Source organism: Astyanax mexicanus, chromosome 1 (genome assembly GCF_023375975.1).
Source record: "Astyanax mexicanus isolate ESR-SI-001 chromosome 1, AstMex3_surface, whole genome shotgun sequence".
NCBI lineage: Eukaryota > Metazoa > Chordata > Actinopteri > Characiformes > Acestrorhamphidae > Astyanax > Astyanax mexicanus.
Window position 1 is genome coordinate 95,275,408 of NC_064408.1, and position 23,058 is coordinate 95,298,465.

Consider the following 23,058-nt stretch of genomic DNA (forward strand, 5'->3'; position numbering starts at 1 on the left):
GAACATTCCACATCAGGAGTGAATAATCAGCTCGATTTCAGAGTGCATGTTGCCATTCCCTAATGGAGTTAATAGTTCATTTATTACATTTCATGAATTATTTTAATTATTTTAAAAAAGTGTACCTGTGTTCAATAATGTAACATTGTAACTATTTGCAACAGTCAAATAAGATAATATAAGTCTGTGTTTCTCTCACATTGATGGTCCATATCTGGAGGCCAGGTTTGTATCTGATGTTTTTAAACGTGTCCAGAACCTTCTCAGTCATCCTGGTGTATTCCTAAGAGGGGAGATCAAATTGTAAGCAGAAAAGTATTAAAAAATGTGGCCTGATCTACTCACTTAAATTAACTTACAAACTGATACCAAATCAACTTTAACCAATGAACCAACCAACCGTTTAGCTAAAGGTCGAAGATTTTGCAGCTTTTTATTTATTTTCTCTAGTGCAGCATTTAAATATAAACCTAAATGTATTTCTGCCCAGAAAAAACATCATCAGTTTAAAACAGTTTAATCGTTTCACTTTTTGAGCTGAACACAGAAAAAGTGTTTTGTTGCCATTTTCATCCAAATAATTTAAATTGCTGACTCCAATCTGTTATTATTTTATGCTAATAGATATGGTTCTCAGTTTTAATGCTGCATAAGCATTCATACTTAAGAGTATGAATTTGTGAGATGTTTTTAAAAAAATGATAGAATACTGGTAAATAAGCACATAAATCAGATTTCAGAAAATAAAGGTCATGAACACGTCCCTTCTCTAAATTTCTCAAAATTAGTTCGTTAAAAATCTCTGATCTCTGGGATAGAATGGAAGTCTGTTAAAAAGTGCCAGGGTGATAAGCATATATAAAATAAGTTACAGCAACACTTTCTTCAGTGTCTAAATAGAAAGTACTATTATTAAATAATTGTGTCCTATTCAACAAAGCAGTTTATTGATGCTGTACATGAAGACAGGCTGGGCCTCCACACTGGAGCTGCAGCAGGATGTAGAGAGAGACACCACCCTGATTTTAAACCATTTCAGCTCTGGAATTCAGCTGAAGTTTACACCAGATAAAGCCTTTACTCATACAGAGCAAACACAGGCTCTGATACCCTGTGAGTGATCGATATTGTAGTATACATCAACATTTAATGAGTTACGACAGGGTCACACCTCTTCCACTGTACAGACAAAATCAGAGCCGCTCAAATCATTCAGTGCCTAGAGCTGATTTATTTATTAACCCCTTCAGAGTTGTTTTACTGATATGAATTAACATTAAACCATTAAACCATTCAAGTCAACCAGAGATTCATTTGGGTTGTTATTGTTTAGGTGCAGAGGGGTTTCTCAGAGAAGCTGTGGAGTTGACTAGGGGTGTGTCTCATCATATTGTACACAATAATATTGCTAACATTTTTGAACATTGTGAATTATATTATGCCCTGAAACACCGTTCCATATCACCCACCCCTAATTATCACATCAGGGTACTGAAAAATTCACACTGTTCTCATTCCCCATTATATATCTACTAGAGACAGACTATATATGTCCACTATAATTTATTTTACTTTAATCCTGGATATATGGAGATATTTCGAGTGCATTATTAGTACCAAGACATTCTGAATCATTGACTTCTGTTGTGTCACCAGGCTGATCCAATTTAGCCATGAAACCTCCCACACTAAAATGACAGGTGTTTCAGTTTCATTGTCCAACCTCTGTATTGTCTAGTTGTTGCTAATTGATTTTTTTTTTTTAGCAGTGAGCACAGCACTCTACAGCAACTCAATGTAAAGAAACAATATCCGTCTTTGTATTATTAACTATTTATTATAGTATTATATAAATATTATAAATATTGTCCTATTCCAGAATATCAATATTACAACAATATACTGATACAGACTAAGATTATCTGACCCAACCCATTAACAGAAGCATCATATCTCCATATATAGAAGATAATGCTGCTCCTAATGTACACAAGACCGTAGAAGGTTCAATGAGCAAACAGATTCATATCTTAAGCACAGGAATAAAGAGAGGCGAATGCAGAGTGTGCCGTGAGGCTCTGTGTACACCCCATCTAGAAAGACTGGTTTGCTGTTCAATTAGCCTGCAGTATGTGTTGACTCAGTGCACAACAATAGGTGCCACTTAGAGGCATTTACACAAGGATTAATGAATTACACGGCTTAGTTTCATAACCCCCTTCACTGCTCATTGTATCAGTTCAGCTCCACAAAGGCCAGGCCATTTCCATCTTCAACAAGCAGGAAAACATATAATTAGTTAAGTAGGTAGCCTAAGCAATAGTCCTATGAGGGTAAAATTTGGTTGAAGGAAATTAAACATTTACAATCAAACCCCTGATAACAGCATAGAGTTTAACCTAATGTACAGTAGATAAACACCGGTAAGGACTGTTACAATTTCAACATAACACAAAACTAGACTGTTTATTTATATATTTATATGTTACTATTTCCGAACACCAGACAAAAAATTCTTAATCTTACCGTACAATCCACACAGAGCACAACACCGTCCTGCTGGCCGCACCTGTACACCTATATGACCGGTTCTTTGCAGTGGCCGCTTCCCCCTTAGACTCTCTCTGCCAATTTGGGTGTGTTTCTGTCCATCTCTCCACCCAGGTGAGCACACACCTGTGTACACATACACATGCCTCGCTCACTCAAATGACTTTATATGGACCATCCTAAGCTTTTGATTCCATTGTATAAAAGGCTTGTATCATGGAAAATGTCCGTTGCTATTTTGGTAATAAACAGAGTTTAATGTAGCATATAAACAGAAGATGTATTTCATAGTAATAATCCTCTTCACTCCAGACTCTGCTCCCTTGATTTCCAAATAAAATGCACAATTTACTGATGGTCAGTGATGGTTTGGAGAGACATGTCATCTGCTGGTGTTGCTCCACTGTGTTATATCAAGTCCAAAGTCAATGCAGCATCAGGACATAATCTACCAAGTGACATCATGTTAAAAAACTGCATGGACACGACTTATTAAGGTGTTGGAATGAGATCCTAATGCATGGCCATGACTTATTAAGGTGTAGGAGTGAGATCCTAATGCATGGCCATGACTTATTAAGGCATGGGAACAAGATCCTAAGACATGGCCATGACTTATTAAGGTGTGGGCACAAGATAATTAAGTCTTAGGCAGTGATTGCTTTTCTGTAAATTAGTGCACATTAAAAAGATTGAGTATGACATCAAAGCACAATACAAGCATAATCTTTAGTAAGAAAATGGAGAGTGAACTAGTTTCTTTTTATTTTCATCTTGGAATGAATTGTGGTGATATTTTAGAGTCTCTTGCAGTGAAACATGATATAAAAGACACTTAATTATCATACTAAAAGCTGACGAGCTACTTTGCTTTGTTAGCTGTGAAACAAAAGGACTTTGTGACCAAGCCATTTTACTAACTCGTTCCTACAGCATAATAAGTCATAAGATAACATGATGTCATCTTAGGGGATCCATACATTTTAGAGCATTTTATGGAGACGCAGATTTCATTTTCCATAAATAAACCTTCTCAGTTACTGATGGAAGTCAATGTGGAATTTCAACTGGTAACACCAGTTATAGTAACCCATACCGTTCAAATAAAACAATTAATTTAAAAAATCAGTACTGCTGTTTACGTTCCGTGTGTTCTGTCCAGTTATGCTACCCATCGATACGTGCTTCGTAAAGGTACTGAGCATCCGCTGTCCTACACCTTTTAATTATTTCTCGTGTTTTTTTTAGCGTTAAAAACCCTGGACTCACTGTCATTGCACAAAAGTGCAAATTGAAATGAACAATTTTTATTAAAAAAAAAATACCAAAGGAGTTGTGTACCTCTCATTGTCATAAATGTACCTTAAAATAGAGATTTATGCTATCCAAATATACTAACCTATCCTACTGAGACTTCTACTGGGAACATGCTCTAATATTGTGTTTCTTTTGTATTTTTACAGGTAAAACATACATTGTGATAGCAAGGTTTAAAAGGGTAGCAGAATTCGACAGAACACTGAATTTGTTGAGCTTTAACGACATAATATAAAGCTTGTTTAATTAAGATCTCTTAGATCACAATACAATGCTCCATGCTATCGAGGCGAGCAGATCCAACAGCGAGCTCCCGGACTCTTACTCCTATCATCTCTCTCTCTTTCTCTCTCTCTCTCTCTCTCTCTCTCTCTCTCTCTCTCTCTCTCTCTCTCTCTCTCTCATTAATAAGCCAGAACGTGAAAACTCCGGCCCTTTATTATAATATATATAAAGAAATACAGAAATTAATAAACGAATGGATAAGGAAACAAACATAAATCGAACAAAAGTTAAAGCAGAAAAAAACTATAAAAAAGAATATTTAAATTAATTCAATTCAATTTTATTTGTTTAGCGCTTTTTACAAAAAAGGTTGTCACAAAGCAGCTTTACAGTGAAAAACCACGCCTCTTATGAGCAGCACCACAGATTTGCCAATTTTTATGGTGACACATAAACGTGTACATTTCAGGAATAAATCGAGAGAGGAATATAAGAATGCAAAAATAAAAATAATAAACTGTATAAACACATCTTACATTATTTAAATTGTGTTAAATTGTTCCTTTTTTTTGCCCGTCCATCTCCAGAGGATCAATAAAACTTTATAAACGCTAATACATTAGGGGAAAAAGACAAAAAAAAGCAAGGATACAAAGACTGGTACCCTCAATATTGTTCATCTATAATTCCATATATATTTTTTTAAGATTTAGAATTATAATTAACTTTTTCTTGACGCTGTAATTAATAACTTTATTTATGATATTTATTGATGTTTTGTCGAAATTAAATAAACGGATAAATGAAGAAAAACCGCACAACCCCTTACTGCGCCGTTAATAGACATAAAGTATGGAGAGACAGGACTTGATCTTCAGCAAAATAACAATTTATTAAAGCAGCATAACTGGTTTTAACTGATTCGTTACCAATACTTGTTTGTGTAAAATTGTATCAATCATTCTTTTGATAGCATTGCCTAACCCAAATTCTTGTTGTTGCCATGACAATATGGTTATCTACGGCCTAAGTAATTATTTAGCAATTAAGAGTTAACTAAATATTGATTAAGTAATTATTTAGCAATTGTTATTGAAAAAAATGTTATTTAGCTATTGTCATTAATATAGTAATTATTTAGCAATTGTTATTGACATATTGGTTATTTAGCTATTGTCATTAATATAGTAATTATTTAGCAATTGTTATTGAAATATTGGTTATTTAGCTATTGTCATTAATATAGTAATTATTTAGCAATTGTTATTGAAATATTGGTTATTTAGCTATTGTCATTAATATAGTAATTATTTAGCAATTGTTATTGAAATATTGGTTATTTAGCAATTGTTAGCATACGCACCAGTTCTTTCTTCATAAAACAAGCAATAAATAAATAAATAATAGATAAACGTGTAAATACCAGGAATAAATCTAGAGAGGAATACATGGATGCAGAAAAAAAATAATAAAATGCATAAAAATATCTAATATAATTATTTTTAAAAATAATTTTCTTTGTTTGTTTGTTTGTTTTTTCTTTTTTTGCCCGCCACCACTCCCGTCAGCAAAACGTTATTAATGTTAATAAAAAGTTCTAGCAACTGTGGTCATAAATCTGTCATGAATAAATCAAGAGCGAAATATATAAATGCAACAATAAAAATAAATTAAAGCGCATAAAAACGTAATTAAATTAATTACATTATTTTCTTTATTTTTCCAATTTTTTGCCAGCCACCAACACCCTGACAAAAATATATATGTCCCAGTTTGGACAGTTCTGCGTTAAACGAGAGGAAGCATTTAGCTGTGTGTGATGAGGCTCCATTCCGTTGCTCATCATGATCAGCATGATTATGCTTTTTTAATACATGCAGTAATACTAGAGTGTTTTGTAATTGATGAGGTTTAATTTTACTATCGGGATATTTTGGCTGAATATCCATAATTCACTGATAATAATCCAGAGTTGGCAAAAAATATTAAAGGCACGCACACACACACACCCGTTACACAGCCGTTGCCAATGATGTTTAGGCATTCTACATGACGTCACGTCTTGAACGCAGTTCTCATGACGTCACGCCCCTGAACTGTATAAAGGCTCTGTTCTCCACTTTTGGTTTGCTGCTGTGTCACGCTTCTGGAAGTTGGAGGAAAGTATGAACCCTAAAATAATCCTCAGCCTTTTGGGCTTTAAGGTGGTGAGTTTTCTCGGTGAAGGGAGTTACGGCAAGGTTTATCTAGCCTCATCAGAAAGGTACCTGAATAATGTGGCCATTAAAGTAATGGACCGCAGTAAGATGTCACCTACAGCTGAGAAATTTTTGACCCGAGAGCTTGAAATAATCAAGTACCTGGACCACCCTTACATTGTGCAGGTTAATGAAGTGCATGAGACACCCCAAGGACTTATATTTATTGTGATGGAGGCTGCCATGATGGATCTTAGGCAAATGATTGTGGAGTTGAACTATTTCCCTGTTGACCTGGCTAAGGCAGTGTTTTCCCAGCTTGTGAGTGCCGTGGTCTATCTTCATGAGCAGGATATTGTTCACAGAGACCTAAAGAGTGAAAACATTCTCCTGACGCCAGATGGCACGATCAAAGTGACAGACTTTGGTTTTGGCCGGATGTCAAGAGGCTTCCCTGAGTTATGTACCTCGCTTTGTGGCACCCCTAACTACTGTGCACCTGAGGTGCTCTGTGGGAAGTCCTATGACGGCAAAAAGAGTGACGTGTGGAGCCTGGGAGTCATTCTGTACACCATGGTCACTGGAGAGTTGCCCTTCAACTACGAGAACATTCTATATCTTCAGAAAAAAACATTGCAGTATTCAATCCCTGTGGAGAAGTCCTGTCGCGATTTTATTTCGTACATGCTGCAGTACGATCCGTTTACTCGACCCTCTGTGACAGAGGTTGCACAGCACCCCTGGCTACAGTTAAAATCTGCCACTGCAACCACAGCTTCTAAGAGTGATAGAGAAGTGTCTCTTAAGGACATCGACTCAGTCAAGTTAGAAAAAGATGATTCCTGGTCATCTGGCACTACGATGCACTCTATTAGCAGAATCGTCAGCCCAGTCCAACCAAGAGAGGATGATTCCTGGTCATCTGGCACTACGATGCACTCTATCACCAGAGTCGTCAGCCCAGTCCAACCAAGAGGGGATGATTCCTGGTCATCTAGCACTACGATGCACTCTATCACCAGAATCGTCAGCCCAGTCCAACCAAGAGAGGATGATTCCTGGTCATCTGGCTCATCGATGGACTCTATCAACAGAATCGTCAGCCCAGTCCAGCCAAGAGAGGATGATTCCTGGTCATCTGGCTCATCGATGGACTCTATCAACAGAATCGCCAGCCCAGTCCAACCAAGAGAGGTTGATTCCTGGTCATCTGGCTCATTGATGGACTCTATCAGCAAAATCATCAGCCCAGTCCAACCAAGAGGGGATGATTCCTGGTCATCTAGCACTACGATGCACTCTATCACCAGAATCGTCAGCCCAGTCCAACCAAGAGAGGATGATTCCTGGTCATCTGGCTCATCGATGGACTCTATCAACAGAATCGTCAGCCCAGTCCAGCCAAGAGAGGATGATTCCTGGTCATCTGGCTCATCGATGGACTCTATCAACAGAATCGCCAGCCCAGTCCAACCAAGAGAGGTTGATTCCTGGTCATCTGGCTCATTGATGGACTCTATCAGCAAAATCATCAGCCCAGTCCAACCAAGAGGGGATGATTCCTGGTCATCTGGCTCATCGATGGACTCTTTCAGCAGAATCGTCAGCCCAGTCCAGCCAAGAGAGGATGATTCCTGGTCATCTGGCTCATCAATGGACTCTATCAGCAGAATCGTCAGCCCAGTCCAGCCAAGAGAAGATGATTCCTGGTCATCTGGCTCATCGATGGACTCTTTCAGCAGAATCGTCAGCCCAGTCCAGCCAAGAGAGGATGATTCCTGGTCATCTGGCTCATCGATGGACTCTATCAGCAGAATCGTCAGCCCAGTACACCCAAGAAAAGATGATTCCTGGTCATCTGGCACTACGATGCACTCTATCAACAGAGTCGTCAGCCCAGTCCAACCAAGAGAGGATGATTCCTGGACATCTGGCGCAACGACGGACTCTATCAGCAGAATCGTCAGCCCAGTCCAACCAAGAGAGGATGATTCCTGGTCATCTGGCACTACGATGCACTCTATCAACAGAATCGTCAGCCCAGTCCAGCCAAGAGAGGATGATTCCTGGTCATCTGGCTCATCGATGGACTCTATCAACAGAATCGCCAGCCCAGTCCAACCAAGAGAGGTTGATTCCTGGTCATCTGGCTCATTGATGGACTCTATCAGCAAAATCATCAGCCCAGTCCAACCAAGAGAGGATGATTCCTGGTCATCTGGCTCACCGATGGACTCTTTCAGCAGAATCGTCAGCCCAGTCCAGCCAAGAGAGGATGATTCCTGGTCATCTGGCTCATCAATGGACTCTATCAGCAGAATCGTCAGCCCAGTCCAGCCAAGAGAAGATGATTCCTGGTCATCTGGCTCATCGATGGACTCTTTCAGCAGAATCGTCAGCCCAGTCCAACCAAGAGAGGATGATTCCTGGTCATCTGGCTCATCGATGCACTCTATCAGAGTCGAAGCAGCTGCAAATCTAACTTGCCCAAGTGTAGAGGAGGTTGAGGAAGAGGAGGAGTTTGGCTGCTTTGGTCCACATTCTACTAGACTCAAAGGAGCAGCTAAGGCTTTGGCTAAAGCTGTAGCACCAGTACTTAAAGCCTCCCGATCACTTCAAGGAAGGATTAAGAAGTTCTTCAGAAGAAGAAGATGAGGAGAAAGAAGAAGACGATTACTGAGAAAGAAGAAGATGAGGAATGAGACAGAAAAAGACGAGGACTGAGAAAGAAGAAGATGGAGATGAGAAAGAATAGGACAATAGGACAATGCAGCCTCAGGAAAAGGGTCAAAGGGATTGAAACTTAAAAATAAATGATAAAAACAAGCAAACAATGTAAGATTTTATTACAAAAAAATAAAATAATTCAAAATAAAAGGATATGCAAACAGGCTAAAATGTACAGCAATAAAACAAAGAGATAAATACATAGACAAATAAAATATAGACACAGGTAAAAAGATAGGACTAAAATAACCACAATTATAAAAATGTAAATGATAATAAATAAATCAATAATAATAAAAAGTAAAAAATATATAAATCATAAAAGGAAGACAATGAATTAAATAAAAATGTAAAAGGCCAAAAGTAAAGGCAGTAATGAAATGAATAAAATAAAAGAGCTAAATGGTAACACAAAATTAGATAAATAAAAAAACAAAATAATTAAAATGAATTACAAGGTAAAAGAAAACCTGAACTAAAAGAGTTACAGGCTGTCTGTAGGTGGTTAGATATTAAAAGTTTAGAATGATTGAGTAACACCAGCGAGCTGAGTTTTAGGGTTTCCTGTAGTGAATTCCAGCTTGCTGGTGCTGCTCTGTAGCTAAAAGCAGATTTTCCCAGTTCAGTAAAAACTCTAGCAACCTGACAGGTGATCCAGTCAGTAGAACAGATCTGATAATTACTGAAATCATGGATGAGATATAAGATGGCATATGGCCGGAGAGCGAGTTATAAATATATATAAGTCAGTGTGTTTCCCGTTGAGCTGCTAGTGAGGACCAGCCTTTTGGTACAGTCTGCAGTGGTGAGTAGTGTAAGGGTCACCAGTAATGAACCTTAGAGCAGAATGATAGACTGAATCCAGAGGTTTCAGGGCACTGGCGAATGCCTGCCTATAAATTACATCTCCGTAGTCCAATACTGACAGTAAAGTCGCTTCTACCACTCTTTTTCAAGCAAACATAAGATTTACTACGATAAAGAAAATTATTTATATGAGTTTTAAATGAGAGTTTTTCATCCAGCCAGATGCCAAGATACTTATACTCTGTGACTCGCTCAATGTTGGATCCTGTCAGGGTTCTAATAGTCAAGGTATTAAAATTAATATTTGGAGATCTGGAAAACCGCATAAACTTAGTTTTCTTAGCATTTAAAACTAATTTATGATTGTATAAAGCATATAAATAAAATAAAACTGGACCCAGGACTGAACCTTGTGGTACTCCTTTGTCAATGGCAGTTACATTTGATTTATGGTTACCCAGAATCACACATTGTTTTCTATCTAAAAGGTAATTTCGGGCCTACTGCATTGCATTTTCGTCAAAATCTTTTGCAGGTGTGCCAGAAGAAGACTGTGGTCAACAGTGTCAAAAGCACAGTGCTACTTCCTGTCTAAGGCAGTGTAAAGGTTATTTAAAACCAGTGTGGTTGCAGAGATGGTACTGTGTCTTTCTCTAAAACCAAACTGGACAGATAGAGTAATCAATAGATTTTTCAATAAGAAATGATTTGAGTTGTCTGTTTACTAAAGACTCTACATTTTTGCTAAACATGAAAGTTTTGAGACAGGTCTATAATTATTTTTATCTGCCACCTCTCCACCTTTATGCAGCGGAATAACATTAGCTGTTTTCCAGATACAGGGAATTCTGCCAGATAAAATAGAAAGGTTTAAAATATATGCAATATGCTCTAAAATAACAGATTTTGCAAGACACAAGAAGTAGGGATCCAAACCATCCGCACCTGTAATTTTCCCAGGGTTAATAGTAGCAAGAGGATTAGACACTATGCATGAGGAGAAGGTTTGGAGTGTGCAAAAACCCTGGTTCTGGTTAGGTATGAACAGCATGAACATTGGATTTAAATGCCCTTTACATGCTCAGAAAATGTCTAAATATGAAATGTTCTGATATTCAGTGAAAAAAATGTAATATGTTGTGTCTGTCACTTTAGGTGACCAAGCTGAGTGTGAAGTGAGTGAGCAGCCTTTAACCCTAAGGACTTAAAGGACTACCGAATGACAAATTCTGACCAAATATTATTTGGGTGGTTGACAGTTCTCTGGACAAGTAAAAAAAATAGAATATTATTGAAAATGTATTTTATTCCAAACCATCACTGATTGAGGAAACTGCACACTAGACCTCAAGCAGCTTGGACTGTGTGTCTCTGCACTCTTGGACCAGAATGTCTTCTCAGATGCCTGTTCGTCAGGTGCCTCTTCCACTCCAAGGTTGAATAAAACACTCAAAATTCAATGAAAGTGATCATCACTTTTATGTGTTCAAGTGCATAGTGTGGAGGATATCATAAGGCCTTGAGGCAATCAGATGTGAAACACAATATTTATGAATGTTTTAAGTTGTAAATCGGTCAGATTTGACCCGAACACGACATAATATAAAGCTTGTTTAATTAAGATCTCTTAGATTACATACGATGCTCCATGCTATCGAGGCGAGCAGATCCAACAGCGAGCTCGCGGACTCTTACTCCTATCATCTCTCTCTGATTACTAAGCCTAAACGTGAAAACTCCGACCCTTTATTATAATAAGAAATACAGAAATTAATAAACGAATTGATAAGGAAACAAACATAAATGAACAAAAGTTAAAAATAAACAAGCAGAAAAAATATAAAAAAGGAATATTCAGTTAAATTCAATTCAATTTTATTTATATAGCGCTTTTTATAACAAAAGTTGTCACAAAGCAGCTTTACAGAGAAAAACAGTTCCGCGCCTCTTATAAGCAGCACCACAGAGATCCTATTTTTATTATGGTGACAAAGTGGAAAGAAAAAACTCCCTTTAACAGGAAGAAACCTTGGAAGGAACCCATCCTATACAATCAAATAATAAACAAATAACAGAACAATACGAATATGTTCATTAATAATACACAAATAATAGATAAACGTGTACATTTCAGGAATAAATCGAGAGAGGAATATATGAATGCAAAAATAAAAAATAATAAAGTGTATAAACATATCTCACATTATTTAAACTGTGTTTTAATATTTTATACATTTACAAAGTTTTCGTAACCGTCATTGTGCAGAGAGAGGAAATTTATTAAAGTGGAAAAAGACAAAGAAAGCAAGCATACAAAGACTGATACCCTAAATATTGTTCATCTATAATTCCATATATATTTTTTAAGATTTAGAATTATAATTTTTTGTTTTTCTTGACGCTGTAATTAATTACTGTATTTATGGTATTTATTGATGTTTTGTCGAAATTAAATAAACGGATAAATGAAGAAAAACCGCACAACCCCTTACTGCGCCGTTAATAGAGATAAAGTATGGAGAGACAGGACTTGATCTTCAGCAAAATAACAATTTATTAAAGCAGCATAACTGGTTTTAACTGATTTGTTACCAATACTTGTTTGTGTAAAATTATATCAATCATTCTTTTTATAGCATTGCTTAACCCAAATTCTTGTTGTTGCCATGATAATATGGTCATCTACGGCCTAAGTAATTATTTAGCAATTAAGAGTTAACTAAATATTGATTAAGTAATTATTTAGCAATTGTTATTGAAATATTGGTTATTTAGCTATTGTCATTAATATAATTATTATGTAACAATTGTTATTGAAATATTGGTTATTTAGCTATTGTCATTAATATAGTAATTATTTAACAATTGTTATCGAAATATTGGTTATTTAGCTATTGTCATTAATATAGTAATTATTTGACAATTGCTATTGAAATATTGGTTATTTAGCTATTGTTAGCATAAGCACCAGTTCTTTCTTCATAAAACAAGCAAAAAAATAAATAAATAAATAAATAATAGATAAACGTGTAAATACCAGGAATAAATCGAGAGAGGAATACATGTAGCCAAGAGAGGATGATTCCTGGTCATCTGGCGCAACAATGGACTCTATCAGCCGAATCGTCAGCCCAGTCCAACCAAGAAAAGATGATTCCTGGTCATCTGGCACTACGATGCACTCTATCAGAGTCGAAGCAGCTGCAAATCTAACTTGCCCAAGTGTAAATAAAAATAAATAAAGCGCATACAAATGTAATTAAAATAATTACATTATTTTTCTTTATTTTTCCAAAGTTCTAAGTAAGATGAGAGGAAGCATTTAGCTGTGTGTGATGAGGCTACATTCGGTTGCTCATTATGATCAGCATGATTGTGCTTTTTTAATACATGCAGTAATAATAGAGTGTTTTGTAATTGATGAGGTTTAACTTTACTATCAGGATATTTTGGCTGAATATCCATAATTCACTGATAATAATCCAGAGTTGGCAAATAATATTAAAGCCACGCACACACACACACACACACACACACACACACACACACACACACACACACACAGTGAATACAGTTATTATGAGCCTTGTTACACAGCCGTTGCCAATGATGATCAGGCATTCTACATGACGTCACGTCTCGAACGCAGTTCTCGTGACGTCACGCCGCTGAACCTTATAAAGGCTCTGTTCTCCACTTTTGGCACATTGTAGCAGTTGGTTGGCTTGCTGAGTGGTTGCTGCTGTGTCACGCTTCTGGAAGTTGGAGGAAAGTATGAACCCTAAAATAATCCTCAGCCTTTTGGGCTTTAAGGTGGTGAGTTTTCTCGGTGAAGGGAGTTACGGCAAGGTTTATCTAGCCTCATCAGAAAGGTACCTGAATAATGTGGCGATTAAAGTAATGGACCGCAGTCAGATGTCACCTACAGCTGAGAAATTTTTGACCCGAGAGCTTGAAATAATCAAGTACCTGGACCACCCTTACATTGTGCAGGTTTATGAAGTGCATGAGACACCCCAAGGACTTATCTTTATTGTGATGGAGGCTGCCATGATGGATCTTAGGCAAATGATTGTGGAGTTGAACTATTTCCCTGTTGACCTGGCTAAGGCAGTGTTTTCCCAGCTTGTGAGTGCCGTGGTCTATCTTCATGAGCAGGATATTGTTCACAGAGACCTAAAGAGTGAAAACATTCTCCTGACGCCAGATGGCACGATCAAAGTGACAGACTTTGGTTTTGGCCGGATGTCAAGAGGCTTCCCTGAGTTATGTAACTCGCTTTGTGGCACCCCTAACTACTGTGCACCTGAGGTGCTCTGTGGGAAGTCCTATGACGGCAAAAAGAGTGACGTGTGGAGCCTGGGAGTCATTCTGTACACCATGGTCACTGGAGAGTTGCCCTTCAACTACGAGAACATTCTATATCTTCAGAAAAAACCATTGCAGTATTCAATCCCTGTGGAGAAGTCCTGTCGCGATTTTATTTCGTACATGCTGCAGTACGATCCGTTTACTCGACCCTCTGTGACAGAGGTTGCACAGCACCCCTGGCTACAGTTAAAATCTGCCACTGCAACCACAGCTTCTAAGAGTGATAGAGAAGTGTCTCTTAAGGACATCGACTCAGTCAAGTTAGAAAAAGATGATTCCTGGTCATCTGGCACTACGATGCACTCTATTAGCAGAATCGTCAGCCCAGTCCAACCAAGGGAGGATGATTCCTGGTCATCTGGCACTATGATGCACTCTATCACCAGAATCGTCAGCCCAGTCCAACCAAGAGAGGATGATTCCTGGTCATCTGGCTCATCGATGGACTCTATCAACAGAATCGTCAGCCCAGTCCAGCCAAGAGAGGATGATTCCTGGTCATCTGGCTCATCGATGCACTCTATCACCAGAATCGTCAGCCCAGTCCAACCAAGAGGGGATGATTCCTGGTCATCTAGCACTACGATGCACTCTATCACCAGAATCGTCAGCCCAGTCCAACCAAGAGAGGATGATTCCTGGTCATCTGGCTCATCGATGGACTCTATCAGCAAAATCATCAGCCCAGTCCAACCAAGAGGGGATGATTCCTGGTCATCTAGCACTACGATGCACTCTATCACCAGAATCGTCAGCCCAGTCCAGCCAAGAGAGGATGATTCCTGGTCATCTGGCTCATCGATGGACTCTTTCAGCAGAATCGTCAGCCCAGTCCAGCCAAGAGAGGATGATTCCTGGTCATCTGGCTCATCGATGGACTCTGTCAGCAGAATCGTCAGCCCAGTACACCCAAGAAAAGATGATTCCTGGTCATCTGGCACTACGATGCACTCTATCACCAGAATCGTCAGCCCAGTCCAACCAAGAGAGGATGATTCCTGGTCATCTGGCACTACGATGCACTCTATCAGAGTCGAAGCAGCTGCAAATCTAACTTGCCCAAGTGTAGAGGAGGTTGAGGAAGAGGAGGAGTTTGGCTGCTTTGGTCCACATTCTACTAGACTCAAAGGAGCAGCTAAGGCTTTGGCTAAAGCTGTAGCACCAGTACTTAAAGCCTCCCGATCACTTCAAGGAAGGATTAAGAAGTTCTTCAGAAGAAGAAGATGAGGAGAAAGAAGAAGACGATTACTGAGAAAGAAGAAGATGAGGAATGAGACAGAAAAAGACGAGGACTGAGAAAGAAGAAGATGGAGATGAGAAAGAATAGGACAATAGGACAATGCAGCCTCAGGAAAAGGGTCAAAGGGATTGAAACTTAAAAATAAATGATAAAAACAAGCAAACAATGTAAGATTTTATTACAAAAAAATAAAATAATTCAAAATAAAAGGATATGCAAACAGGCTAAAATGTACAGCAATAAAACAAAGAGATAAATACATAGACAAATAAAATATAGACACAGGTAAAAAGATAGGACTAAAATAACCACAATTATAAAAATGTAAATGATAATAAATAAATCAATAATAATAAAAAGTAAAAAATATATAAATCATAAAAGGAAGACAATGAATTAAATAAAAATGTAAAAGGCCAAAAGTAAAGGCAGTAATGAAATGAATAAAATAAAAGAGCTAAATGGTAAAACACAAAATTAGATAAATAAAAAAACAAAATAATTAAAATGAATTACAAGGTAAAAGAAAACCTGAACTAAAAGAGTTACAGGCTGTCTGTAGGTGGTTAGATATTAAAAGTTTAGAATGATTGAGTAACACCAGCGAGCTGAGTTTTAGGGTTTCCTGTAGTGAATTCCAGCTTGCTGGTGCTGCTCTGTAGCTAAAAGCAGATTTTCCCAGTTCAGTAAAAACTCTAGCAACCTGACAGGTGATCCAGTCAGTAGAACAGATCTGATAATTACTGAAATCATGGATGAGATATAAGATGGCATATGGCCGGAGAGCGAGTTATAAATATATATAAGTCAGTGTGTTTCCCGTTGAGCTGCTAGTGAGGACCAGCCTTTTGGTACAGTCTGCAGTGGTGAGTAGTGTAAGGGTCACCAGTAATGAACCTTAGAGCAGAATGATAGACTGAATCCAGAGGTTTCAGGGCACTGGCGAATGCCTGCCTATAAATTACATCTCCGTAGTCCAATACTGACAGTAAAGTCGCTTCTACCACTCTTTTTCAAGCAAACATAAGATTTACTACGATAAAGAAAATTATTTATATGAGTTTTAAATGAGAGTTTTTCATCCAGCCAGATGCCAAGATACTTATACTCTGTGACTCGCTCAATGTTGGATCCTGTCAGGGTTCTAATAGTCAAGGTATTAAAATTAATATTTGGAGATCTGGAAAACCGCATAAACTTAGTTTTCTTAGCATTTAAAACTAATTTATGATTGTATAAAGCATATAAATAAAATAAAACTGGACCCAGGACTGAACCTTGTGGTACTCCTTTGTCAATGGCAGTTAAATTTAATTTATGGTTACCCAGAATCACACATTGTTTTCTATCTAAAAGGTAATTTCCGGCCTACTGCATTGCATTTTCGTCAAAATCTTTTGCAGGTGTGCCAGAAGAAGACTGTGGTCAACAGTGTCAAAAGCTTTTGTTAAGTCAACATAAATGGCAGCACAGTGCTACTTCCTGTCTAAGGCAGTGTAAAGGTTATTTAAAGCCAGTGTGGTTGCAGAGATGGTACTGTGTCTTTCTCTAAAACCAGACTGGACAGATAGAGTAATCAATAGATAGAGTTTTCAATAAGAAATTATTTGAGTTGTCTGTTTACTAAAGACTCTACATTTTTTGCTAAACGTGAAAGTTTTGAGACAGGTCTATAATTATTTTTATCTGCCACCTCTCCACCTTTATGCAGCGGAATAACATTAGCTGTTTTCCAGATACAGGGAATTCTGCCAGATAAAATAGAAAGGTTTAAAATATACGTAATATGCTCTAAAATAACAGATTTTGCAAGACACAAGAAGTAGGGATCCAAACCATCCGCACCTGTAATTTTCCCAGGGTTAATAGCAGCAAGAGCATTAGACACTATGCATGACGAGAAGGTTTGGAGTGTGCAAAAACCCTGGATTTGGTTAGGTAAGGTCACACTCAATCATAGGCATTTTTATGTTTTCATTCTTAAATATATGACCAGCTGTACCAAAATGTACAATAAAAACATGACAGAGCTATTGCTGGTCAGATATCTTGTGGTCATCGACTAGAATTTTGGATGGTATGTTGGAAGTATTGTTTTTGAGTTTATTGTTTCCCAGACATTTTTGGTGCTGGAGCAGTTGGTGAACAGACAATAATAGATAATAATTGGAATTGGCATTTCTAATTGCAGAAGTACATTTATTTCCTCAGTTGTTTAAAAGCTAGCCAGTTCTCTTTAGTGTTTGTGCATCTTGCAACACTCCAAGCTTTATTTCTCGGTTTAAGCTCTCTTTAAACCTCAGCCTTTTATAGGGGGTGTGTTTATTCATAACTGCTAAGAATGATTTAGAGCTACATCAACACCTGAGATACGGAGAGTAAGGTGAATATCACCCTTTATACATTATACATACACATTTTCAGTGTTAAGAGTCTTGGAGTCCTACTTTCACACACAGCCAATTAGTTCTGATGATAAAGCCTGAGTAAGTAATAGCGCACATTCTGTTCAAAATACAATAGAAACAGTTCACTAGTTCCCTGTTACACCAGAATAGAGGATTACAAAGATAGGAGCTGCACAAGCTGCTCTAAAGAACTGGCATAGTCCAAAAAAAAAATTGTTGATTGGTCAAAATAAAAGTGGTGAATGATCCTAGAGTCTAGAATGAGAAGATTTTAGATTTGACAGTGTGAGGGCTACAGCTGGATGCTCAACTGAATCTGAACTGCAATCATTAAACGAATAGACCCCACACCCGCCTATTCTGTTTTTGTTTTTATATAAATTACGATGAGGTAAATAAATATTATATTTACAGCTGTAGAAAAACAGGAAGAGACAACTTCAGTTTCTGAATCAGTTTCTCTGATTTTGCTATTTATAGGCATATGATTAAGTAAAATAAGCATTGTTGTTTTATTATATGAACTGCATTTCTCCCAAATTTCAAATTGAAAAATATTACAAAAATTCAGCTTCCATAAAGATTTTCAATTTGGTAAATTCAAAGCTCTTTTTCTCTCTCTCTCTCTCTCTCTCTCTCTATATATATATATATATATATATATATATATATATATGGTTATAATAAATTCTATATAATAAATAATATATAATAAAGTATACTTCTGCACTGTTTTAATATCACTTGCATATCCTCTCTACAGACAGTGCACACCCTGTGGAAATTTCATAAGCGAACCGTTGAGCTTCATAGTGCCCTTTATCTTCAGTGATCCAGGGCATGCATAGTAGTTCATTCCTGGACTTTTTTCAGAAAACCAGGCATGCCCATTCAGTTTCTTTATTAAAATTTGTGTAGGAATAAACTGTATTGTAGGAAATTATAGGAACTTGTATACAGAAGATAAATGTATACAATGCAACAAAAAACATTACCCCTGGTTAAGCCCTACACTTAATTCAGAACTACATTATTTTAAATTATGTTGCATTTAGTTAACCTAAAACACCAAGATATATTCCAGTCCGAATCAGGACAAAAACTTGAAATGTCTTACCTTAGATCTCCTCCTCCTCAGAAACATCAAAGGTACAGGCTGATGAGAAGAACTTGTCACTACTAAATTTGTCTTGGCTTTCTCACAGGCTTTTAGATACAGCTGATGTTATGGTGGTTGCTAGGAAATGGGTGGGCTTAAAGTTCAGGCCAAACAAAGCAAGAAACTTTATGTTTGCTCATTAACTTTTTCCACTCTGGGGTCACCCATTCTGAGGTGGTACACTCACTGTGTAGAAACATTCCTATACAGCCTGAATATGGTCAAGTCTGGCATTCTGACAAAAAAAGGAGCAATTTCAGAGTAGATCGGCAATATTCTCAACCATTACCTGCTCTGATTTAACAAGGACCAGGCTGTAAGACCCCTGAGGAAACTCATCAGACCAAAAATAGTCTCTAATGCTTGGTTGGTGTTGTATACAAGTCCTTTAAAATTAACAGTGTAAATCCTGTCAGTTTTGTACCAGTTTGTCTAAATTACAAACAATATCAGCAAAAAACTCAGGTATATAATACAGATCACACTCAGAGTTAGACCTGTACACTCTATAGTGGTCATTCTGAAATGTGGGAGTTGCGGGTGGGTGTTGTGTTTTGCTCCGACATCAAGCACAAAATTAGAGGACCAGTGGATTAAAATGTACAGGAACTCTCTCAGAAACTGGTTTAATCCTTACCGGATTGGATTCAGGATCCAATCCAAATATCAGAGATATATTATATGTACCCAAAATGTTTCAAAACGTTCTAGGAGCTGTTCTTGTCTGCAGCACATGTCTACTGAGTGTTTACATTTTTAGGTTGTTATAAATATATACCTATACCTATTCAGGTTATTAAATCAGTGATGCTGAAAGTTCCAAAATGTCTTTTATCTCATCAAGTCCGAAGCTTCTAATGTCCCGTTAGTCATCCTGATTTACTACAGCTGTATTAAAATAAAAAAGGGATTAACTGCAAATCTGAGAAGACCAATATTGCCATGATACTGAGGTCCATGAGGAGTGTATATAAACTCCTGATCACACCTGTATATCCGCAGAAAACATTCCTACATTCCTGCTACTTTATTTACTGCACAATAATGGCACCTCAAATGGTTCTTTGAACAATGCCATAACAGATATTTGGTTCAATAAAGAACATGCCCTATGACACAGCCCTGATTTTTTCTATGCATGTCAAATCCAAGTTTTTCAAATCAGAGGTCTGAGCCACTGTTGTCTAGATCCGACATGCGTCTAATTTGTGGGCATGCAACATAAATGTGAATGATTTCATGCATAGTTCTGTATGTGCTTAATACTTTCTTCAGCAACCAGCAACAGCAAAACAATGAGGGAGAGGAAAGCGGATTTTAGTCAGTGGAAGGATGATCAGGAACAGATCTGTTCACATAGCATCAGGCCAAATAGCCATATTTAATCTGAGAAAAAATAAAAAACCCAGAATTGATTTGTAAGGCTTGTGGATCATTATGAAACCAAAAGTGGCTCTTCTATGGCATTGCTCAAAGAATTACAAAAAAAACTGCTGTTTCTGTACAGGCTTTACCAGAAAACACCCTGCAAGTCGTTTCTGATATTGATTGCATGTTTTATTCTGACAAGGTTAAATACTCATATCGAATTGTACTGGATTTGGAGTGTTGATTAACAGTAACTAGTCTCACATTACATATCACTTTGCAAATCGCGGTTAGGTAATAGATCAATACTCCCCCACCTCGACACAATGCTTATACTATTCTTCCAAAAGAACCAGAGTGTCTGTATAATGGCATCAGTCTTTTCCAATGGTCATTCATCATTTAGATTAATGAAGACTAGTCTGAAATCATTCAGAAAGGTCATCTCCATTAATAAACCGTTTTAAAATAAAGGCTGTCCTATTCACTCAGGTGTACAGTAAATGTTTGTTTAAAGGTTTCGAGTTCTTTGTAAATATGCAGCATATAAAAATGTCATTTATATCCTCATAAAAACAACAGTCAGAAGGCACTTTATTTGGTAAGAGAAAAAGTCACAGTTGTTGGAACGACTGGTGATCAAGAAAAGTCTGCCTGCATAGCATGAACCAAAGGGTTGACTGGCTACGGCCTTTTCATCGCCCTCTGGGAAAGAAAAATAGATTTGTTTTCTGATTTTACCCCTTTGTTTGTGGTAAATATATAGAGCTTTAGGATAGTAAACTCATACATACAAAAATTAATTTGGGCTCATTATGTTTTTTCTTCTTGTTCTCCGGCAAATTCAGAAACCTACACTATATACACTTTTTTCCCGTGCCAGGGACACATGTTGGCAAATGGTCCAATAAACTGTCTGAGGGCGGGTGAGGGTTCCACCCACAGCGAATACAGCGAGGTGGGAAACAGTTGTGTCCTCCATTGTCTGAGAGAGTGGCGCCGTCTAGTGGCCACAGCTGAATGCTGGCCTGGCCTGAACGGTAGTGGGGAAGTGTCCGTGTGTCGGGGAAAGAGCGGTAGAGGGCAGTGCCAGTCTTAGTGCTACCTGGCCCTCAGGCTCTGTAGCACACTGTAAACGTCCTCCTCCCTGCTCAGACCCTCAAACAGAGGCAGCAGGTCCAGCAGCTCTGTGTCCGCCATGTCGTCGAACCACGACTGCACTGGGACCTGCAGACACAAACAGCATACATTTACAGGAATCTGCTGAGTTAGGAATAAACCTAACATTTGATTATTTAAAGATAACAACATATAGGTATAAAGTGATTATACAGTACACGTTAATATAATAATACAGGACACATCAGAACCAAACTGTACATTCAGATGATGTTATTACTGACTATAATGTGCAGAGTATTACGAATCTTGGTTGAAAAGGACACTCCTACTAAGCGTATAGAAGCTATGGGCCATTATTACTAGAGGCTAATGCAAAATATTCAAATACTGCAGCCTTATTTTTATTAATTTTTTTTTTTATATCAAAAATAAAAAAACTAAGCACCACTGTGTTGTATTGATTCAGAATTTGGTGACACTTGAACATTACACCTTAAACTAAAGTTCCCTTGCTGAATAACTTATTTAACAGTAATGATATTCTGGAAAGACAGTTATGCCTAATCTTATTTTTCTTGTTTTGAAGTGTAAATCTTCCCACTATGAATTGGGATAACCCTGATACATGCAGCCGATACAGATATATAACAGTGGAGCACTAAAGCTCAGTAACCTAGCTGCTGCTGGTTAACTAGTTAACTTCAGGGCATTGTATGTCTTCAGAAAGGAAGGGCAGGTGGTGAAGCAGTTATTTATTACTGTCTATTTCTTAATTTCTCAATTAGCTTATATTAGCATTTATTTTATTTTGCCGTTCCACTTTAAATGCTGCACCCTAGCTAGCTACTGAGATAACCTACCAGTCCTTTTTTAATGCTTGTTATAAAAATGGCCATAAAATATTGAAACTACACATTAAACAATGGTAATATATTATCATAATTTTTAACAAATTTTAACAATTTGTTTTAAGATTCCGTAGTCACTTGTGCCACCATCTTTCCAGTGATTCTCAGTTCTCTGTTTTGAGTGAAAAATGTAGCCTCAACACTTCCCTCTCCTGCTCCAGCCTAATGAGAATCAAAACACCCTAGCCCTAGACATGCATGAACAAAACAGAGGGGTAAGATTACGTGGTAGTGCCAGGGGGTGAAATGGGGCCGGGCCTAGTTGTATAATGTAACTGTACTTTGTAACAAACATATATATTAGTTAGATAAAAAGGGGAGGCAAAATAACTAAATTGTCAGCCTATATCTTTTCAGTTTGTACTGATTTGTTTAAATGCAAAATATAGGATGTTTTTTTTTCCTCTTCTTTATTATCTATATTTAACTCTTCCTTATGTGTGCACATGTTTTACAAAACCAAAATAAACTAAACTATTTGCATTCAATCTCTGGTTCACCCTGGTTTGTTAAATCCAAAGTAAACTTACATTTTGTGTGGCAAAGTGGCAACACTGCCTAGAAGCCTAAAAAGTTAAAACTGTGCATTTAAAATAATATCCAAAAAACTGCTTATAAGCTAAAGGTTTAAGGTGGGACCTCAACAGATCAATGAGCC

The 23,058-nt window shown here is 37.4% G+C and overlaps 3 protein-coding genes across 15 annotated transcripts in view; 1 reads left to right on the forward strand and 2 right to left on the reverse strand.

The window, feature by feature from the left end:
- Positions 1–20,608, reverse strand: part of vill (villin-like) — a 48,634-nt gene extending 28,026 nt beyond the window's left edge. Inside the window, exons 1-3 of the mRNA XM_022683001.2 lie at positions 18,961–20,608; positions 2,527–2,676; positions 200–283 (exon numbers count right to left, since the gene is read on the reverse strand). Coding sequence (XP_022538722.2) covers positions 200–271 — 72 coding nt within the window. The 5' untranslated portion in view covers positions 272–283; positions 2,527–2,676; positions 18,961–20,608. The remainder of the gene's footprint in view (positions 1–199; positions 284–2,526; positions 2,677–18,960) is intronic.
- LOC111192062 (uncharacterized) lies at positions 6,226–16,706 on the forward strand. 12 transcript variants are annotated; one of them, XM_049485913.1, is made up of 4 exons: positions 6,226–7,484; positions 7,629–7,772; positions 8,277–8,420; positions 14,610–16,706. In XM_049485913.1, exons 1-4 carry the CDS (start codon positions 6,258–6,260, stop codon positions 15,420–15,422), a joined length of 2,328 nt encoding a protein of 775 aa, XP_049341870.1. In that variant the 5' UTR covers positions 6,226–6,257; the 3' UTR covers positions 15,423–16,706. The 12 variants fall into 12 exon arrangements, with proteins under 12 accessions (XP_049341870.1, XP_049341871.1, XP_049341862.1 ...); XM_049485914.1 differs by having other exon boundaries at positions 7,701–7,772; XM_049485905.1 differs by having other exon boundaries at positions 6,226–7,772.
- Positions 20,609–20,947: 339 nt separating the features above from the next.
- Positions 20,948–23,058, reverse strand: part of ctdspla (CTD (carboxy-terminal domain, RNA polymerase II, polypeptide A) small phosphatase-like a) — a 58,010-nt gene continuing 55,899 nt past the window's right edge. For both annotated transcript variants that reach the window (XM_007249060.4, XM_022683038.2), the window contains one exon: positions 20,948–21,597. In XM_007249060.4, coding sequence (XP_007249122.2) covers positions 21,472–21,597 — 126 coding nt within the window. In that variant the 3' untranslated portion in view covers positions 20,948–21,471. The remainder of the gene's footprint in view (positions 21,598–23,058) is intronic.